Source organism: Sphaeramia orbicularis, chromosome 13, assembly GCF_902148855.1.
Source record: "Sphaeramia orbicularis chromosome 13, fSphaOr1.1, whole genome shotgun sequence".
Lineage (NCBI taxonomy): Eukaryota > Metazoa > Chordata > Actinopteri > Kurtiformes > Apogonidae > Sphaeramia > Sphaeramia orbicularis.
Window position 1 is genome coordinate 39,191,310 of NC_043969.1, and position 22,402 is coordinate 39,213,711.

Sequence of the window (22,402 nt, forward strand, 5' to 3'; positions counted from 1 at the left end):
TGGAAAAAAGTTTCTGTCACAGTCACATTTTAGAGTATGCTCAAAGGCACATAATCTTGTAAAATAAGAAATACATGAGGTAACATAAAAAATTTGATATGATTTCACTAACTGATCGATACTGGAATGATTCTAGTGAAATTTGTTTGTGTGATCTCCATGCACTTCTGTGATTTTCATATGTTCTGAAAACGTTTCTGTCAGTAAAACACGTTTTAACTGCGAATTATTGCATTCATTCATTCATACATTTATTAAAACGAACTTTTCTACTTCACACAACAGGTACAATCCCAACCAGAAAAGTAGGAACACAAGTATAAAAGTACATAAATTCAAGGTCTTGCAGGGGAAAAAAATATAAATTCTGAAAAAGGCTGGGATTTTTATTTGGATAAAAAGCAAGCACCCTGTAATTAATGTTATTTCCAAGTAGTGAAAATGACAATAATGAACATAGATTGCTCATTTTGTTTGTTTTCTATCAGAAGAACCACACACTTCATCTATAACAGCATTTTTAAACTGCTTAGAATTAATTTTCAGGTACTGGTAGTGAAAGACGCCTGGATTCCTTTTAATACAGAAACAGAAACGCATTCTTTTCCAACACCAAGGCATTTTTATTGCCTAAAAACAGCGGTTTCCACTCAGTGGCGGTGAAAATTCTCCGTTTTGTAGCTCTTTTAATGACAGATTATATTGAAGTTATGTGTGGCCTTGATATGCTGAAACACACAGTGACGACATTTCACTCTGGTGTTGGAATCTTTTACTTTCCAGATGTAACTGCACACACACACACCAAACAGCGTGGGTATCTTAAATAATGAATTAAATCCCGACATGGAATTTGCAAACCTCTTTTTGCAGCCCATCTCACAGCTAATTGGAATTTTTGTACTGATTCCAAATGTAATATTGCAACATTTTTTATTTAACCAAACAAGTGCTCACCAGGAATTTCTGTATTATCGCTGCTGTATAAATATCATGTAATGGGAGTTGTTAGTGAATGTGTACACTTAGCCATAACCCTTTGTAGATCATTACTGTGAATTCGCCTCCATATTCCACTGTTTATGTAATGAAGTGCTGCTGTAAATGTACATGTGTTTGTTACCTGGTTACCTGTGATCCCTGACGTTCATGGATCAATTTCAACACGCCGTTTCAGTAACAGTGTGACCCTTAAAAACCCACAACTAACCTCCAAATGATTTTTTCTGCCTTTCCCAGGTGATTTATTACCACTTATTGTAACATCATCCCCTGCATTTTGGATTTTTCTGTATAAATCAGGTATATTCCTGTATATTTATTTCACCGATCATGTAGATGTTCATAAAAGGTCAGAGGAAAATTTGAAGGCTATTATATCAAAACAGAGAAAACTGAAGAAAAAGCACAAAATATCATTAATTGACCATAAAAAAAAGTGTCTTCAACTGCTGTTTTACTGGTGAATTAATGTTTCAGAAGATGACGGTGTTTCCATGGTAACTACAGAGCCTCTGAACCTCCAAATGGGTCATATCTGATGACCATGAAAAGATGACAAACTGTATTTTACACCAAATATTTACATGTATTGATAGGATTAGTGGTTCTACAGTTACTAAACATTAGATGCTTTTGCTCGACGGTGGATATTTGGGTCTTTATGGGTTAATTTCATGACATTCTACTGATTTTTGGCTCATTTTTGTTTTGTTTGGGTTGTTGACAGGAATAACTGGTCAATAGCAGCATCAGTAAAATAACCTACATACCTGAGATTGGAAAATTGGTTTAATTACTATTATTCCAATTATGCTTAATGCCACTAATTTGCATCATAGTTGGGTGCTTCTATAAATCTGGTCCCTAAAAACAGGACACAGAAAAAAAGGCTGAAAATTCAAACCAGATTTACACTGTTAGTTTGGAAGTTTGGAAGCACTTTGGGTCTGTTTTAAAAGTAAATGTCTACTGGGATAAAAGAGAAACTATTTTCAGATAAAACACATTTTTATTTGACATACAAAAATCTGCATGTAACACGGTAAAAAGGACACGAAAATTACGTGCTACTGTTTTTTCGAATATCTTTTTATTCTCTCACGGGTACATTTTGGGAATCGGAGTAAATATGCAAGGCAGAATGATTCACAAAAATGACCACTGTGACAAAATCACTCGCAGTTTATATGTGTTTAAATCGGAAGGTTCCGCATGTAACGGCAGTGGACACGATGGGTTACGCGCGAAACCTGGAATGAGACTGCGATTCATGAAAAACTCACAGGTCTGGATTAGAAAAACCACTATGATCAACAAATTTAACACAGGATCTTTATTTATAGCGCTATATAAGACCATTTACAGCCATGTATTCCAGATTAAATGCACTGACACCTGGGTAGCTTTTACTGTCCCAATTTTTGGCCCCAATATTTGATTAAAAATTCATCAATTCTGGGATGGCTCAGAGCTAGAGTATTTTTTTTTTTGCATTTATCTGAGGTCATCATTAGGTACATCCTGTGGGGGAACATGTCAAAATTTCTCTTTTATTATTGGGTCTATAAAGCTGGTAAAGTGTCAGGTACCAAAATGAACCCAGTTTCATGGAAAGACCCAGTTATTTTAGGTGCTCTATTCAACTGAATCACTTTATTTAGGGTCTGCATCACAGCAACAACACAAATATGTTTTTTTTCTTATAATTCTAAGTAAATTTAGGCATAACCATGTGCACCGGCTGTTGCTTTTGGTATAAATTCTACCATCCTCCGCTCTCTAAATGTTCTTTGGTCTAAACACTTTCCTTTCCTTTGCCTTCATCAGGTATTCTTCACATGGGCAACGGGGAGAACGTCTTTATCTCCCAACAGCCTCCTGTAATCGGCAGCGTGATGGGCAATGGGCGCCGACGCAGCATCTCCTGCCCCAGCTGTAATGGCCTCGCTGACGGAAACAAGCTGCTGGCCCCTGTGGCTTTGGCCTGTGGCTCAGATGGAAGTCTGTACGTGGGCGACTTCAACTATGTGAGGAGGATTTTCACCACGGGGAACGTCACCAGCGTCCTGGAGCTGAGGTAAGACAGCAGCGGCCCGCTAACACTCAGTCACGACCATGAGCTCAGATGGACCCGCACATGGGTCATAAACCACCGAGGTCGATAGAGATAGACAGAAATGCCCTAATGGTCCAGGATTGATGGTCCTGCTCCTCTCATCCACCTGTATCCACCTGGATCAGCAGACTTTGGTCTTAATAGGGGCTGAAGAGGATGGAATGGGGTCTTAGCAGAGGATATTAAAGAAAAAAAAAGTCTTCATCTTTGGACGTTTTGGTCAATTCTAAAAAATGAATTAATGTGAAATAGCTGCGATCTATTACAATTATTACTTTTTTCTTCAGATGATGGATGTTTGTAATGAATATTTTACCCCTTAACTACCCATAACTATTTGACTTTTTTGTCTTTCCCAAGTTATTTCTCATTATTTGTTATAATATTATCCTCTGCATTTTGCATTTTTTAGTGAAAATCAGGTATTTTCCTATATTTAATTTACCGATCATGTAGATGTTCATAAAAGCTCAGCAGAAATTCAAAGCTTATTAAGTCAAACAGGTAAAAAATCAGGAAAAATTGACTTTTCCAACAAAATATACCATTAAGTGAACATAAAAACACGTTTCTCCATCCACTGTCATTTATCAAACTATAGGATGTCCCTAAAGTCTGTACACATGGGCAAAAATGCATATTTTTGACATTTTATCCAACTGGAATATTAACAAATAACATATTCAATATGATTTCCATCATTTGCGATGCAAAGGGACACCCTATACATGGGTTTTACTGGTGAATCAATGTTGTAGAAGAGGACGGTGTTTCCATGTTTACTACGGAGCCTCTGAACGTCCAAATGGGTCATATCTGATGACCATGAAAAGATGACAAACTGTATTTTACACCAATTATTTACATGGATTGATAGGATTAAAGGATCAACAGTTATCAAACATTTTAAGTCAGTAGATGCTTTTGCTCGGTGACGGATATTTGGGTCATCATAATAGAATTATTGTTGTTTAAAACTCTAATATTGTACAGTTGCAGAAAAAATTATCATACCATCAAAAGTCATCAAAAACAATGGTTGTGCAATCCAGTATTAACTCCTGTATGTATCGTGTGACTAAAACAGACAGAAAAGAAAACATGGAATGCCTAAAAGCACTGTTTTTGTCGTACAATGCCATAGATATTGACATAAGAACTGAAGTGATTTTGGTTATTTATCAAGAAAACATGGAAAATGGATAGATATCAGCTCTGAAATTAAACTACTATGAACTATTTTTGTTGTTATCATTATATTTGTCCAAACAAATGTACCTTTAGTTGTACCAGGCATTAAAATGAACAAGAAATTGAAGAAAACAAGGGGTGGTCTAATCATTTTTTTGCGACTGTATTTAGTTAGGTTTTTTATATTGAAATAATTAATAATGGTTAAGTTTATGGTACACATAATGCTCACATGTGTACTTAAATGTAGAGTAATATATAATTTGTGGACTCAAACAGCCTTTTTTTTTTTTTTTCCAGTTAGTGGCATCACATGTACTTTACATGTACAGTTAATTTTTAATGCCACTTGCATCTATGTTATTAGCATCAAATGAAAGAAATTATTAAACATAATGTCATTCAGAAACTTGAATAAATGGCCTTGTCTGTGAACTTGATATCTGCCAGCGTCAGGTTTTCATCAGGAATGATCCCACTCCACTTCACAAAGTCGTCAAACGATACCTTTTCGTTACTGAACTGGACTGAAAAACTCATTGATGCAGAAATTACATACTTTGTGTTTAATAGTAGATGTGTTTTCGTAGCTTTAAACAGTCTCTTGTTCACTCTTTGTGAACTCCACAATGTCCAATAAAGTGTCAGGGCTTTCAAACCTGTCAGCTTGAAAGACATATTTCTTTCTGTAAAAGAAGAAATAATGACCAAACCAAGGCTGTGGTGTTTAAGTGACATTAGAATTTAAATTACTTTTCACCAAGCAAGAACTTCTTATGTGTGATAAAATAAATAATCAACCACCATCAATGTATTCTAAGTTCAAGTACTGGTTGAGTTTCAAGAGGTCCACAAAAGGTGAAGCAAATATGAAAAAAAGAACAGAGAAAGAATAAACTGTAATATCATTTACCTTACATCTAGTTCCACTTATGTTCATTATTCACTTGTCATTCTAACACCTAACATGAGATGATAAAAAGTACAGGAGGTGGATGAAGTTGATAAGTAAATATAAAATACATGAATGAATGAGGAAAAAAAGGAAAGTTTGGCCTTACTTAGCCTCAATGCATGAGCTAATGTTAGCGTATTAGCTCGCTAATTTTAGTTTCTACTGCCAAACTGGATCACTATGGATTCCCCATATATAGAATAAATTACAAGTCCTAAATAAATGAGGAGAAAAATTAAGTTTGGCACTCGCTAATATTAGCGTGCTCACTAGCTAATGTTACTTCTCACTGTATCTGCATAACAGGATCTTCAAGTATTCCCCTGATTTGACAGAACATGACAAAAATTAGGTGTTTCACGTCACAGGAGGTGGATGAAGTTGATAAGTAAATTTATAATGGATAAATGAATGAGGAAAAAAAAGGGAAGTTTGGCCTTTTTTAGCCTCAGTGCATGAGCTAATGTTAGCATATTAGCTCGCTAATTTTAGTTTCTACTGCCAAACTGGATCATTATGGATTCTGCATATATAGACTAAGTTGCAAGTTGTAAACAAATGAGAAAAAAAAGTTAAGTTTGGCACTAGCTAATATTAGCATGTTAACTAGCTAATGTTACTTCCCTCTGCAACTGCCAAACGCTATCTTCAAGTATTCCCCTGATTTGACAGAATATGACATGAATGATGTGTTTTGTGTCATAGGAGGTGGATGAAGTTGATAAGTAAATTTAAAATGCATAAATGACTGAGGAAAAAAAAAGGAAGTTTGGCCTTACTTAGCCTCAGCGCATGAGCTAATGTTAGCGTATTACCTAGCTAATTTTAGTTTCTACTGCCAAACTGGATCACTATGGATTCCCCATATATAGAATAAATTACAAGTCCTAAATAAATGAGGAGAAAAATTAAGTTTGGCACTCGCTAATATTAGCGTGCTCACTAGCTAATGTTACTTCTCACTGTATCTGCATAACAGGATCTTCAAGTATTCCCCTGATTTGACAGAACATGACAAAAATTAGGTGTTTCACGTCACAGGAGGTGGATGAAGTTGATAAGTAAATTTATAATGGATAAATGAATGAGGAAAAAAAAGGGAAGTTTGGCCTTTTTTAGCCTCAGTGCATGAGCTAATGTTAGCATATTAGCTCGCTAATTTTAGTTTCTACTGCCAAACTGGATCATTATGGATTCTGCATATATAGACTAAGTTGCAAGTTGTAAACAAATGAGAAAAAAAAGTTAAGTTTGGCACTAGCTAATATTAGCATGTTAACTAGCTAATGTTACTTCCCTCTGCAACTGCCAAACGCTATCTTCAAGTATTCCCCTGATTTGACAGAATATGACATAAATGATGTGTTTCGTGTCATAGGAGGTGGATGAAGTTGATAAGTAAGTGTAAAATGCATAAATGACTGAGGAAAAAAAAGGGAAGTTTGGCCTTACTTAGCCTCAGTGCATGAGCTAATGTTAGCGTATTAGCTCGCTAATTTTAGTTTCTACTGCCAAACTGGATCATTATGGATTCTGCATATATAGAATAAGTTGCAAGTCGTAAACAAATGAGAAGAAAAATTAAGTTTGGCACTAGGTAATATTAGCATGTTAACTAGCTAATGTTACTTCCCACTGCAACTGCCAAACGCTATCTTCAAGTATTCCCCTGATTTGACAGAATATGACATAAATGATGTGTTTTGTGTCATAGGAGGTGGATGAGGTTGATAAGTAAATATAAAATGCATAAATGAATGAGGAAAAAAAAGGGAAGTTTGGCCTTAGCCTTAGTGCATGAGCTAATATTAGCATATTAGCTCGCTAATTTTAGTTTCTACTGCCAAACTGGATCATTATGGATTCTGCATATATAGAATAAGTTGCAAGTCGTAAACAAATGAGAAGAAAAATTAAGTTTGGCACTAGCTAATATTAGCATGTTAACTAGCTAATGTTACTTCCCACTGCAACTGCCAAACGCTATCTTCAAGTATTCCCCTGATTTGACAGAATATGACATGAATGATGTGTTTTGTGTCATAGGAGGTGGATGAAGTTGATAAGTAAATTTAAAATGCATAAATGACTGAGGAAAAAAAAAGGAAGTTTGGCCTTACTTAGCCTCAGCGCATGAGCTAATGTTAGCGTATTACCTAGCTAATTTTAGTTTCTACTGCCAAACTGGATCGTTACGGATTCCCCATATATAGAATAAGTTGTAAGTCTTAAACAAATGTGAAGAAAAACTAGGTTTGGCACTCGCTAATATTAGCATGTTAACTAGCTAATGTTACTTCTCACTATATCTGCCTAACACTATCTTCAAGTATTCCCCTGATTTGACAGAATATGACATAAATGAGGTGTTTCTCGTCATCACACTGAAAATTACACTTTTCATGTGATTATAAAGAGCAGAGAAAGTTGATAAGCAACGTTAAAATGCTTAAACAAAGGAGGAAAAAAAGGGAAGTTTAGTCTTAGCTAACCTCAGTGTGTTAGCTGATGTTAGCATATGAGCTAGCTAACATTACTTCCCACTGCAAGTGTTTAAATGGATCTTTATGGACTCCCCTGAATTAGAATATGGCTTTAATGAGGTGTTTTACTTCTTTTTTGTCAGCCCTTTATCTGTTCTGTCCAGTTCAGGATAAAATAATAAAGTAGTTCATGTCAACACAGCTCAGCACAAAGTGAATCAATGCACTACTATAAATGGACCAGGAAATTAAACCAGTATTTAACACACTTAAAATCCTGATCTGGAGGTAAAATGCTATGGGAAATTACACTAATCGCTGTATTTGAGCTAAATAAATGAATATAGACCCTTTTTAACCATAACTGGAGCTTCTCTAAAGAAATAAATTACAGTAAATGAGCATTTAGGCTTGACTGTTGTGGACTTGTTGACTCTTAGGATCCGGAAATGAGTTTTATAGCCCTATGATGCCAGATGTAATAAGCAGATAAAAAATACTTCAGCTTATTCATCCTTTAAATGCAGCTGCTTCCACAGAGCAGTCTGTTTACATTATCAGGGCATCAGGATTGGTGCATCATGTCACTATTACAGAGACGACCTTCAGCTGTTACTATCAGCTGTGTATACATCTGTGTACGATGGTGGCGGCATTTACTCATCCTTTGTTTTATTTCAGAACACAGTAGAAAGGTAGCTTTAAGCTTTAGAGCTGCTCAGGAACATAGAACTGTTGTGCATGTTACCTCTTACCTCAACTTAAAAGTCAATACACTGCAAATATCAAAATCGTACCAAGTGTATTTTTCTTATTTCTAGTCAAAATATCTCATCACACTTAAAATAAGACAATCATCTAAGCCAAAACCGAACCGCCAAAGGGTCCAATCTGGCCCCTAGAATGAATTTGTGAAATACAAAAATTACACTGAAGATATTAATAATCCTGGATGTTGAAATAATTTTTGGTCAATTCTATCTAAAGTGGATCAGACTAGTAAAGTATTATCATAATAACCTATAAATAATGAAAACTGCTAATTTTCCTCGTTGTTTTAGTATAAAAAAGTAAAATTAGAAAAAAAAAAAAATTACATTTACATACTATCCTTTTACAAAAAATATGAATAACCTGAACAAATATGAACAATCTGAAATGTCTTAAGAGAAGTATGTGGAATTTTAACAATATTCTGCCTGTTACTAAATCTGTAAGTTGTGATGCACATGTATAAATGATCAACTTAGGCAAAATATTTTTAACATTGCACTTTTTTTCGAAAGAATTTTCCGGTTGTTCATATTTGTTCATGTTATGTTCAAGTACGGTTCGTAGGTGTAAACATTTTCATAATGGAATTTTACTTTTTTCACTCAGAAACATCGAGAAAACTTTGGAGTTGACATTATTTATCACTTCTTATCCTATTATTTATATCATTTTGCTGGTCCAGCCCACTTTAGATCATATTGTGCTGTATGTGGCCCCTAAACTGTTCGACACCCCTGACCTAACGGGTAAATTTTCATTGAGATATAAGAATTTATTTTCAGACAATAGATCTTGAAAATCTTATTTCAGGAAATCTTACTAAGATAATTTTCACTTGTTCCATTGGCAGATTTTTTTGCTTGAATTAAGCAAAAAAAAAAAAAATCTTGAATTAAGCAAAATAATCTGTCAATGGAACACGTGAAAATTATCTTGGTAAGACTTCCTGATATAAGATTTTCAAGATTATTTAAGACATTTCCAGTGTCGGGTGTGATTGTGAGATTAAACAGCACAGCAAAAATCTAAATCTTACCAAGTGTATTTTTCTCATTTCTAGTCAAAATATCTCATCAAACTTAAAATAAGACAATCACCTAAAGCGTAACTTTTCAGTGAGATATAAGAACTTAGTTTTAGACAATAGATCTGGAAAATCGTATTTCAGGAAATCTTACTAAGATAATTTTCACTTCCATTGGCAGATTTTTTTTACTTAATTCAAGATTTTTTTTTGCTTAATTCAAGCACAAAAAAAAAAAAACAAATCTGCCAATGGAACAAGTGAAAATTATCTTGGTAAGATTTCTTGAAATAAATTTTTAAGATCTATTGTCTAAAAATAAATTCTTATATCTTACAGAAAAGTTACTCTTTAGGTGATTATGTCTTATTTTAAGTGTGATGAGATATTTTGACTAGAAATGACAAAAATACACTTGGTAAGATTTAGATTTTTTCCAGTATAGAATACATTCTCAATGGAAAAGCTGTTTAATTCAGAAAACAGCAACAAGCACAAGCTCTGAAATGTACTTGACGGCTCAAAGTAAAAACTAATTCTTCTTTTCTAGCACCTCTTTAGACATTTCATCAAATAGATATGATTTTTTTCTGCCTTCTCTTGTCTCTTTTGTCTTTTATGTTGCTGCATCTACAATAAATAATGAATTGCTGTCAAATTCATTGCAATCAAAACCTGTTGAATGTACAGATATTTATGGAAGTAAAACTACAGGGTGTCCCGTAAGTCTCCATACATAGGCAAAATAAACGTTTCTTGACATAAACCATTTTAATTTATATAATATGCTCTATATGACTGCCATTTTGTCGGGAACACATTTCAATGCGTGTCTGCTGAAGAACTATAAAGAAGAAATATAAAGAAATACATATTAGAACCATATATGTATGGAATGTATTATGTCTCCTATGTATGGAGACTTATGGGACACCCTGTACAATGTCACCAAAGTAAAGTACAAATACCTGAATACCTGAAAAATCTACTTAACTACCTCTGCTGCCATGTATTTTTATTGACTGCCACGGTAAGTACATTCAATTTAATAGCCTTTTTTTTTCTTTAACACATTAAATATTTCATCTTAATCACAAAAATTAACAGCACTATTTATGTTAGCACGTGTGGGTATATTCTTTTGTGACTGTCAACTAACTGCTATTTTTTTTTTTTCTAATTTCCACTAACATTAACTAACATTTCCTTCTCTATCTCTTCCTCTTTCTCTTATTTTCTGCTGCCTTCTTCACACTCTGACAGAAATAAAGACTTCAGGCATAGGTAAGCCATACAGCGTTTGATGAAATAACACAGAAAGGACCAGAGTGCACATACTTGATGTCAGCGTGACCTTTTGCACATATTATAAATTACTTCTATCCTTTCTAGCAAACATTGGGTGCAGTTTAATGAGCCAGATAAATATGTGATGTGTGTAGTTTTGGTGTGCCCAATAAACTGGCAACACAGAGGAGATTTTATCAGTGACTAAAGATACAAAGGGTTTATTTCTTAGGGTACGGAGTGGGAAGGGGAGTCAGTGTTTGCTTCCTTTAGATGCCATGAGTCAAGCAAAGGGCTATTGATTGATTTTCAATCAGAAGGTCATGACTTCAGCCACAGAGCGTGTAGTCAATCTGAGGATGAAAAGCCATGCGACGCTGGTCACTGGCCCCTGTTTCAAGAGCATTAACAAAGCGTTCACATGTCGCCGGTTGGATTTTATGTCTCTCGGCAACAGTCCAGTCCCTGTATTCGTGCAAAATGTACACAGAGTCTAGTTTGCAGATCTGGAGGGAGTTCTCCTGGAAAAAATCTGGTGTGTTTCTTTATTATACGTAAGAAGAAAAGTAAGCAGTTAAACAGACAAAAGAAATGTTGGAAGGAATGTGGAGAATTTAATGTGGATCACACACGTTTTTTGGAAATGTGATAAAATAACTGGATTTTGGGAAATGGTGTGTGGAGTATTACAACAAATCATGAGGCATGAGATTCCAATGTGTTGTGATTAGGGATGTAACGATATGAAAATTTCATATCACAGTTATTATTATTATCGCGATATTGTTGAAATTGTGCTCAAAATGTTCATAAAGTGCTTATACATACTGAAATAATTTAACCAAGTTGTACTTTGGAAAAAAAACAACCAAAAAAAAAAAATAATAATAATAATAATAATAATTGGTACAGTGCACTTTCTGTTGGCAGAAACATTCAAATATGTACCCTTAGTCGTCTGAGCCTATTTTGGCCGTTTTTCAGTACTTTTGATTTAGCCTTTATATACTATATAAACAAATGTTTACTATACCCATGTTTGGTATTTTTTTTTCAGCACAACTTCATCTATATCATTTGTCTATTATTTTTTCACTTTAACTTACTATAAAAACATAAAAGGCCAGAAAACACACAAAAAAAAAAAAAAAATCCGATTTTAGAAGTTTCTGTAATTTATTGCATAAATAACACAAAGATGCTTAACGAACCTTTTCAAAGACTTTAAAAGTGAATATTGGTTCCAAATATTAGGTATATAAAATTAAAATTGTAATAAATTAAAACTATACTCAAATATTTGACATAAAGCAGATCTTTACATCGGCGTTTTCTCCAGAAAAGTGCGGTAATCAAACACGGTTATCATGAGAATTAGAATTTAAACGGTAATACTAACCGTCTGCAATTTTACCGTGGTTTATCGTTATATCGGTAATCGTTACATCCCTAGTTGTGATGTTACTGTATTTGTGTAACTTATCTGATAGAAATGTAGCAGGAAACGACATATATTTGGTTAAGGTACTTTTAGTGGCTTGCAAAAAAGCTATTCCAAGGAACTGGGGAAGGACAGAACCGCCATCACAGGACCAATGGATCGCAATTATTGAAGGAATATATACAACGGAAAGGGTGACTCATAGGCTACGTTCAGACTGCAGCCAAATGTGGCCCAAATCCGATTTTTTGCTGCTATTTGACCTGTACCTGACCTGTTCAAGACAGTTTGAACGGCACAAATCAGATTTTTTCAAATCCGACCCAGGCCACTTTCATATGTGGTCCTAAATCCGATACATATCGGATATTTTGCAATGCGACGTCAGTCTGAACGGCCAGGTCGCATTTATCCGACCTTTACGTCATTGAAATGCCAGTCCAGCCCGACTGCAACACACTTGCGAACAGATAAAGGTCACCGGAGATGAGTGTCTTGTCGTGAGAGTGTTACAGAGAGGCGGTCACAGATGTATTTAAACGTTCTTCTTGTCATTCGAAACTTATGAATGAAGTCTGTGTGAGTGAAGCCGCTAACATCACTATCCCACCACTCCTGACTCCGCCTCCACATCGAAATACTCAGTTGTACAGACGTAGCAGCGATTGCGCCACAAAAGGCCACAGCAAAAAACCTGGCTGTCCTCTTTTTTAATCATCTACTTAAAATTATTTGACTTCGGTTGTAGACAAACTTTATCAGTGCCACACACATGCCAATATGAAATGCCTCCATATTTACTTCCGTAAACACAGTGCGTGCTGCGTGGTCACGTATTACGTCAGGACCTCTTTTGTGCATGCGGGTCACTTCAGGGTCGCATTCAATTCATACTTAGAGCTAATAGAAGTCGTATTTAATTTGTAATATGAACGAGCACACAAAAAATCGGATTTCACAAAAAAATCTGAATTGTGCATTAAGACTTGCTGTCTGAACAGAGCCATAGACTGTGATTACAGGAAGCTCAAATGGACAAAAAGTAGAATAAATGGACGGTTTACAGAGCTCAGAATGGTGGAAAGACTGGATAATGCGAATGTAATGAAATGTGTGTAATGTACCCAAGCAATATTTGTTTTTTGTTGTTTTGTTAAATATATGTGTAGAAAATTTCAATAAAAACTTAAGTGACAAAAAAAAAAAAAAAAAACGTCCACAGAGTAGAAATCCGCCCTTACATCAGCTAACTTACACATCTGGTAGTGCACGTATTCTGTGTTCATCAGAGACTAAAGGAACGTCAAAGCCTCGTCCCTTTGGTCTCAGCACTCCAAACACATTTGCATATTAAAAAGGAGATTTATCCAGGAGAACACAGCATGCGTCTGTAGAAAATGGGTGGCTACCTCCTGTTCATGTGTGAGCTAGCGATAGGACTGGGAGGTTGGGTGATCTCACTGCAGTGTTCATTGACCCCCTACTAAGGATGTTCCCATCCACTCCAACCATGCTCGCTCTGTTGCCACGCCAGCATGCAGCAAAATCCAATTATCTTCTACAAACTAGATGTTGTCAGTGAATATAGATGGAGTATATGGTCATAGCTCAAGGTCATGGAATAACACCTCATAGTTTCAGTCACTATGGGGGACCTGCGCTGTTCTACATGCAAGTGGGAGCTGATAAGGTATCAGCTGATTGCACATGGCAGATAGAATGCAAAGTAGAATCCGGTTATTGAGGCTGGCTACCGACCCACTCGACAGCAGCAGTGTTTTTTTTTTTTTGTTTTTTTTTTTTTTCTTCCTCCTGTACCTGGAATGTGCTGTACAGCAACAGATCAGTCAGCTTTGTCAGAGGGCTGACTGTGACATGTGCGCCTGAGGTTTGCTGCAGTGGCCTGTCATCACTGATTCACTGAAGGTCAATTGTCATTTAAAATCATGTACTGAAGTTGACAATTCCACAGACCCCACTGGTCTTTCTTCTCGTTGTATTATAAAAATATGAGCTTTGGCACTGTCATGCCCCCTCAGCCCTTAAAGAGCCCCCAAGGTTAGAGCTGAAATTCTGTCTTAATCTACTTTCAATGACACCCTGCTGACAGGTTTCTCCATAATGCTTATCAAGTCTGGCAGAACTGTGCTGTATCCTGCCCTGATAGCTCTGGTCATGTTTCTAACCTGTATATACTTAAGTTTTGTCTCACCAACAGTCAGGCCCTATTCAGAAACAGAACACACACACAAATCTCAGTTTTTTAGGTTTCAGCAGAAGATTGATTAATATTTTCTGACCTAAAATATATTTGTACTCTTAAAACAAACAGTATTTAACCCTTTCATGCATTAATTATGAGAACCTTAGTTAAGTTTTTTCTCTTGAGTGTTTTTATTCCTCCATAGGCATGAAAAAAACAATGTGATCAATTTGGTTTTTTTTCATGGAGTTACAAAAATGTCCATGCATTTAATTTTTGAAGTAAAAGAAACATGTTTAAAACCCAATATTAGAAATTGATATTAAAACAATGAAATAAAATCTGACATCTCACATTTTAATCTCACATTTTAACATATTCTAATGTTAATTATTACTCTTTTCATGGAGATAATATGCAAAAAAAAAAAAAAAAAAAACACCTTTGTTTTTTTCCTTACAAATAACAGTTGATTTACACCGAAACATATCACTGCAGATCAGGTTTATCAAGAACAGCAAAGTTACAGTAATGGTATGAATCACAGTGTATAGGATGATGCAAAAGCATCCACTGTCTTGGCTGATATGGAACTAAAATAACAAAACCCATGAATATACAAGAGAACAGCTGTAGAATAGCTGTCTACTGTAGTGACCACTATGCATGAAAGGGTTAAAACCTCTAATTCAAAAATATAATGCCTGAAACCTTTAACCCATGTATGATGTTTGGATCTGTGGGACCCGTTTAAATTTTTTATCAAAAGAAAAATGAAGAATAGTTATTTTTTTTATGAATTTTTCTCTCTCATATCTTGATTATATAACATTTTATTTAAAAAAAAATAACTAAAAATGAGTAGCACTTAAATTCATAAATGTGATCTAGCAAAGGCAAAAAGCAAATATCAAACATGTATGCTTTTCATGTTGCTTGTAATTGGGATGAAGTAAACATCTGTTGAGAATTTTAACGTTAAATTGTTTGATTATGTTGAATTAAAACACCCATAACCAATGGTTGAAAAACAAAAATCTGAACTCCACACATGGGTTAAATCACCACAAAATTTGATGCTCTTTCATCCACACAATTATTGTCTTTGTAAAATATTTCGAGATACTGCAATATGACCATATTCATGTTGCAGCCATGTTCCTCTAATTGGCTGGATACTGCAACATACAACACTCTTAGACAACCGCTAATGTTAGCATTCAACCACTTCCAAGCTAACATTGCTGTCTGATTCTTTTCACCATGAAATAGGAAAAGTCGGAAATTAAATCTGAAATATCATTGCAAATCTATTTTAATGACAAAGTTAAACATATTATGTAATCAGTCAGTAATATAATCAAGTTTAGGGTGTAAAGAATTTTCGCTAAATGCTGAAATGCTCTTGTTAAGTCGCTAACATGATGTGACATTATGCTAACTACAACGCATGTTACATATATAGTGTTATGTACAGATATATCCGACACAAATATATTTAAAGAACTTCGTTAAATTGTGTAATGTACAGATATATCCAATAGGAATATATTTAAAGAACTTGGTGAAAAAGACTTTTAATTATTAATGTACATGTAACAGTATCAGACAACAGTGTTAGCTAAGAAGTGGTGCGTACATTAGCTTTTGTCTAATGGTTGCTAATGTTGTTTTACTTTTAGACATGGTTTGATATCCCTCTGGATTTTCACTATTGAGCCACCCTAAACATGATACCAGTGGTAAATATTGATTATTGTTATGTAAAATTATAGGTTTTCATTGTTTTGTTTTCAGTAATGATGTACTTCTCCTAGTTTTAGTGCTATTAAGTGCCATTAAATACAGCAAGACACTGCAATATGACCATGTTCATGTTGCAGCCATTTTCCTCTAATTGGATGGATACCACAACATACACAACTTTTAGACAACCGCTCATGTTAGCATTCAGCCACTTCCAAGCTAATATTGCTGTCGGATTCTTTTCACCATGCAATAGGAAAAGTTGGAAATTAATTCTGAAATATCATTATATATCGATTTTAACCACAAAGTTAAACATATTATACAATCAATCATTAATATAATCAAGTTTAGGGTGTAAAGTATTTTAACTCAATGTTGAAATGCTCTTGTTAAGTTGCTAACGTTATGCTAACTACAGCATGTTACATATATAGTGTAATGTACAGATATATCCAACACAAATATATTTAAAGAACTTGGTGAAAAAGACTTTTAATTATTAATGTACATGTAACAGTATTAGACAACAGTGTTAGCTAAGAAGTGGTGCTTACATTAGCTTTTATCTAATGATTGCTAATGTTGTTTTATTTTGAGACATGGTTTGATATCCCTCTGGATTTTTACTATCGAGCCACCTTAAACATGATACCAGTGGTAAATACTGATTATTGTTATGTAAAATTATAGGTTTTCATTGTTTTGTTTTCAGTGATGATGTATGTCTCCTAGTTTTAGTGCCATTAAAGTGCCATCAAATACAGCAAGATACTGCAATATGACTATATTCGTGTAGCGGCCATTTTCCTTTAATTGGGTGAATACCACAACATACACAACTCTTAGACGACAGCTAATGTTAGCATTCAGCCACTTCCAAGCTAACATTGCTGTCAGATGCTTTTCACCATGAAATAGGAAAAGTTGGAAATGAATTCTGAAATATCATTGTCGATTTTAACCACAAAGTTAAACATATTATATAATCAATCATTAATATAATCAAGTTTAGGGTGTTAAGTATTTTTGCTCAATGCTGAAATGCTCTTGTTAAGTTGCTAACGTTATGCTAACTACAGCATGTTACATATATAGTGTAATGTACAGATATATCCAACACAAATATATTTAAAGAACTTGGTGAAAAAGACTTTTAATTATTAATGTACATGTAACAGTATTAGACAACAGTGTTAGCTAAGAAGTGGTGCTTACATTAGCTTTTACCTAATGATTGCTAATGTTGTTTCATTTTGAGACATGGTTTGATATCCCTCTGGATTTTCACTATCGAGCCACCTTAAACATGATACCAGTGGTAAATACTGATTATTGTTATGTAAAATTATAGGTTTTCATTGTTTTGTTTTCAGTGATGATGTACGTCTCCTAGTTTTAGTGCCATTAAAGTGCCATCAAATACAGCAAGATACTGCAATATGACTATATTCGTGTAGCGGCCATTTTCCTTTAATTGGGTGGATACCACAACATACACAACTCTTAGACGACAGCTAATGTTAGCATTCAGCCACTTCCAAGCTAACATTGCTGTCAGATGCTTTTCACCATGAAATAGGAAAAGTTGGAAATGAATTCTGAAATATCATTGTCGATTTTAACCACAAAGTTAAACATATTATATAATCAATCATTAATATAATCAAGTTTAGGGTGTTAAGTATTTTTGCTCAATGCTGAAATGCTCTTGTTAAGTTGCTAACGTTATGCTAACTACAGCATGTTACATATATAGTGTAATGTACAGATATATCCAACACAAATATATTTAAAGAACTTGGTGAAAAAGACTTTTAATTATTAATGTACATGTAACAGTATTAGACAACAGTGTTAGCTAAGAAGTGGTGCTTACATTAGCTTTTATCTAATGATTGCTAATGTTGTTTTATTTTGAGACATGGTTTGATATCCCTCTGGATTTTCACTATCGAGCCACCTTAAACATGATACCAGTGGTAAATACTGATTATTGTTATGTAAAATTATAGGTTTTCATTGTTTTGTTTTCAGTAATGATGTACTTCTCCTAGTTTTAGTGCTATTAAAGTGCCTTTAAATACAGCAAGACCAGACTAATTTTCACTATTAAAAGACCTGCAGGGGAAAATGTAATGATTTGAGTTTATTTCCAAGGTGTCAGAAGGCATATCTAGTCTTGCTGAAAGAAGCCTTTTTCTTCTCTCTTTTTTTTCCAGACTATCATCACATTGTCACTGAGGAAATGTTAAGAATGAATAAGTAGAACACATATTTCTGTTCCACCTCAGACACTATTGTGTCAGTTTCCTCAGTCGTGAAATTCCTTGACTTTTTTTTTTTTTTTTTTTACTTTAATAACTATGGTTTTCTCTCAAAACTTCACAGCTTTCACACCATGCTGATTGCAAATACTGAGTACAAATATTGACTAATTCTGAATCACTGACAAATACAGTATAGTAGTAAAAATGGATTCTGCTGTTTGGGGATCTATTACAGTGGTGATGGAGTAGTTATCAGAGCCTTTCATCACAGTTTTAGGATTATCTAGCCTTTTTTTATCCAGTACCAAATAAAATATCAACACTGAAATGTTATTTACTACTATTTAATTATAAGTCACTGAGTGTTTTCAGTGGCAGCTCCTAATGCGCTAAGTGCTAATGCTAATTGCTAATACTAATGCTAGGTACTGTGTGTGTATTACGGGCAAAATACAAACATAAAATTTCCCTATAGGGATAATAATTTGAATTTACCCTAACCTTTAACCTTTAAAATTTAATTAACCTCACGGTCAGTGTTGTCAAAAAAAGTATTTTATCTGATCTCTTAGTTTGATTTGTTCAGCTTCGAGCATTTAAATGAGAAATTAACAGTTATTTACTACTATTTAATTGCGAGTCCCTGATTGTTTTCAATGGCAGTTCCTAATGCGCTAAGTGCTAATACTAATGCTAGGTACTGTGTGTGTATTATGGGCAAAATACAAACGCAGAATTTCCCTATGAGGATTAGACATTAATTTAATTTAATTTAATTTATTTATTTAGAACATCCAAAGAAAATAAAATAAAACAAAGAAAATTTAGGCAAAAACAAAATAACATTTAAATGAACAGAATCCATCTTCAAGTGTGTGCAAGTCTGAATTTTGCATGGTCGAAAAGGAGTAGGAAGAAGTCTAAACTTATTTAATCCAACCGCTCAAGTGCTTTTACACCTTTATCATTAACTTAATACAAGAATCAAACAATACATTTTTCCTATTTTAGCATTCAACCACAACAAATACATAATGCAGTAATTGAATTATCCACAACAATATGATCATGGCAGCACAGTCATACAAACAGATTCAACAATTCAACTATTTTCTTCAGTAATTACAGCATATTTATCAATACAGCATTATCCATAAACAAACAGCCCTCATTGTCATTATTAAATACTGTACCTCACAAGAATCAGTTCTTTATATCTTTTTTTTAAACTGAATTATGTTTGATATTTGTTTTATCTCCACACAACTGAACACAACTGAATTAACTCTAACCTTTAACCTTTAATCAACCTCTCAGTCAATGTTGTCGAAAAAGTATTTTATCTCATCTCTTAGTTTTGATTTGTTCAGCTTTGAGCCATTACAGTTTGTATTAGATTTATACAAAAAAGTTGGCATCTATATGTGAAATTTTACTCTGCTTCCAGATATCAGTTATCAGTCTCCTAAAATGCTAAAATACTAATAATTAATAACAGTATTGGCTCTGAAAATCACCAGATTTTTCAGTTTCTAGATGCATGTTAGTGAATGAGGCCCAAAGATACTGAATTTAACATGACTGAAGACTGAAGATTGAGATTTAAAGCAGCATGTGTTTGATAAAAAAGTTACATGATTAATCAGTTAAAAAATGGTTTAATTAGGCTTCTAACACTGGGTGAAAATCCACAGGAATTTTTTCAGTCACAAATGTGTGTTTTGCCAGGTTGTGTAGTGTGTAGATTGATGAGGTTAGCTGTTGTAAGCACGGACGGCCTCTGAAGAGACACCTCTGATCCCAGTACCAGTCGAGCCTTGTACACTGTTTAAAGGAGCACAGATAAGCCTGTCAAATCTGCCAGCCAGATCTGTCACTCTCAAAATAAGTTTAATCCTGTCTTTTATGTCTGTAGCGACCAGCACTGGATGATATGGGCATAGCTGTGTTTTATTTGGTTTTTTTGTCATTTAACTTGTCAGCTTCTCAGATTTTGCGTAGATCGTGTACTCATTAAAAGTAGGATCTGATTTTTAATGGAAATCGGTTTCCTTGTCACTTTATTTGTATTACTATGGATTCGTCTGCAGTCATCTTTGTTTTCTGTGTTTGCTGACACCTATTGTGACAGGAGCATGCCAATAGATTGCATGAGTCCCGCCGCAGCAGGATTGGTTTTATTCGGTTCTTTTGTCTGTCTGTCAGGTTGTGCAACCTCCTGTGGATACAAAGGATTACTTTGTTGACTTGGTTGGGAGTTTAATAGGATATTTTTTTTGTGCTGGAATCTCTGCTTGATGGATGCATAATGTGTTTGGATTGCTGCTTCAGCTATGTATTTGTGTTCTGCTAAAGAGTCCCACGGGAAACAGAAAACATACTTGTTTGTAATTCTTCTAGCTATAACAAGGCTGTAGAAAGTGTGTTTTTAACGCTGCTGTGGGGTGATATAGAGACGTCTGGGGTCAGAAATGGAGTAGGCGGATTTGTAAGGATTCTGATCTTTCCAACTCTCTTTTTTAGTTTTACTGTTGTATTCGCGATTTAAAAGAAACGACTTGTATGTGTAGAGTATTTTCATTGAATTCTGTTGGGGATATGTCAATGTACGTTCAGATAGAGGAGTGGCGTTCCACTCTCTTTTGACAAAAGGGATTTCTAACTAAGCAGCCTGTATTGTAGATTATTTCTAAGCTGCACCATTATGTCTTGTTTAATCTCATTCCGTTTTTTTTTCCATGTTTAATCTCATTCTATTTTTCTTTTCCCATGTTCTCAGTTCAAACTGTAATTGTGCCCAATTGACTCTCTAAATGGCTTTTGAATCCATTTTAATTGTATTACACCATGTTTTTTATTGAAAGCGCTGCAGCCCTGCCGGTTTTATTGACTTGGTCTTCTCCGTTTCTTTTCCCTCTCTCAGTAACAGCCCTGCTCATAAGTACTACCTGGCCACCAGTCCGGTCAACGGCGCCGTGTACCTGTCAGACACCAGCAGCAGGAAGGTGTTCAAGGTGAAATCTCTGAATGTTGTGAAAGACGTCGCCAAGAATCTGGAGCTGGTGGCCGGCACCGGTGACCAGTGTCTGCCGTACGACGATACCCGCTGTGGAGACGGAGGGAAGGCTGTGGAGGCCACGCTCACTAACCCCAGAGGTAATTACCGTTATTATCAACATAAACACCATTCTACCCAATGTAGTGGGTTGTTTTTCTACTCAGCGAATGTCTGGTTCCTCTTTTTTTTTTTTTCTTTTTGGAGTCCAAATCAGCGTTTCATAAAGAGCGTACTGCTGATGAGCTGAGGAATCCCAGTCCCAGAGGCTTCCGTCTTCAGTTTTCACCAGGGTTTACTTTAGCTGGTAATAGCCAGCTTTTAGCCAGTGTCATGTGGAGCTGTCTGGCAGATGAAAATATCAACATCTAAAATGACCAGTGGGAAATATCCAGCATAAATAATTACATTCATAGCATATTAAAAAATACCCCAAATACTGTGTACCCTGTGAAATGCACAGCCTGGCCAAAATAAAAAATCCTGACATGGAATTAAATGAACAAAGTGGTAATAGGTAAATAAGATTAATATGTTTCATCAATGACAAGTAGTTTAACTCTTTAACTGATGCAGTGAGGAGTGTCTCATTTATTAAATAATTGGTTTGTAGAGAGAATAAAGATTGGACTGTACTTGGAAAAAGGTCATGTGGTCTGATGAGTCCACACTAGTTGCTTTTCCATTGGACATATATGCAAAACTTTACCGATATTTACTAAATGTCGAAAAAAACAGAAGTGCGTAATGTCGTTTTTTTTCCATTAAATCACGATGATCATGATTTGTTTATTTATTATCGCGAGATGACACAAGAAGTCATTCCATAAACATGGCAACAAACATAAATATCAT

At 34.8% G+C, this 22,402-nt stretch overlaps 1 protein-coding gene across 1 annotated transcript in view; it reads left to right on the forward strand.

Moving 5' to 3' along the window:
- Positions 1–22,402, forward strand: part of tenm4 (teneurin transmembrane protein 4) — a 580,630-nt gene that overhangs the window by 460,381 nt on the left and 97,847 nt on the right. The window contains exons 20-22 of the mRNA XM_030151937.1: positions 2,830–3,079; positions 10,809–10,829; positions 21,416–21,648. Coding sequence (XP_030007797.1) covers positions 2,830–3,079; positions 10,809–10,829; positions 21,416–21,648 — 504 coding nt within the window. The remainder of the gene's footprint in view (positions 1–2,829; positions 3,080–10,808; positions 10,830–21,415; positions 21,649–22,402) is intronic.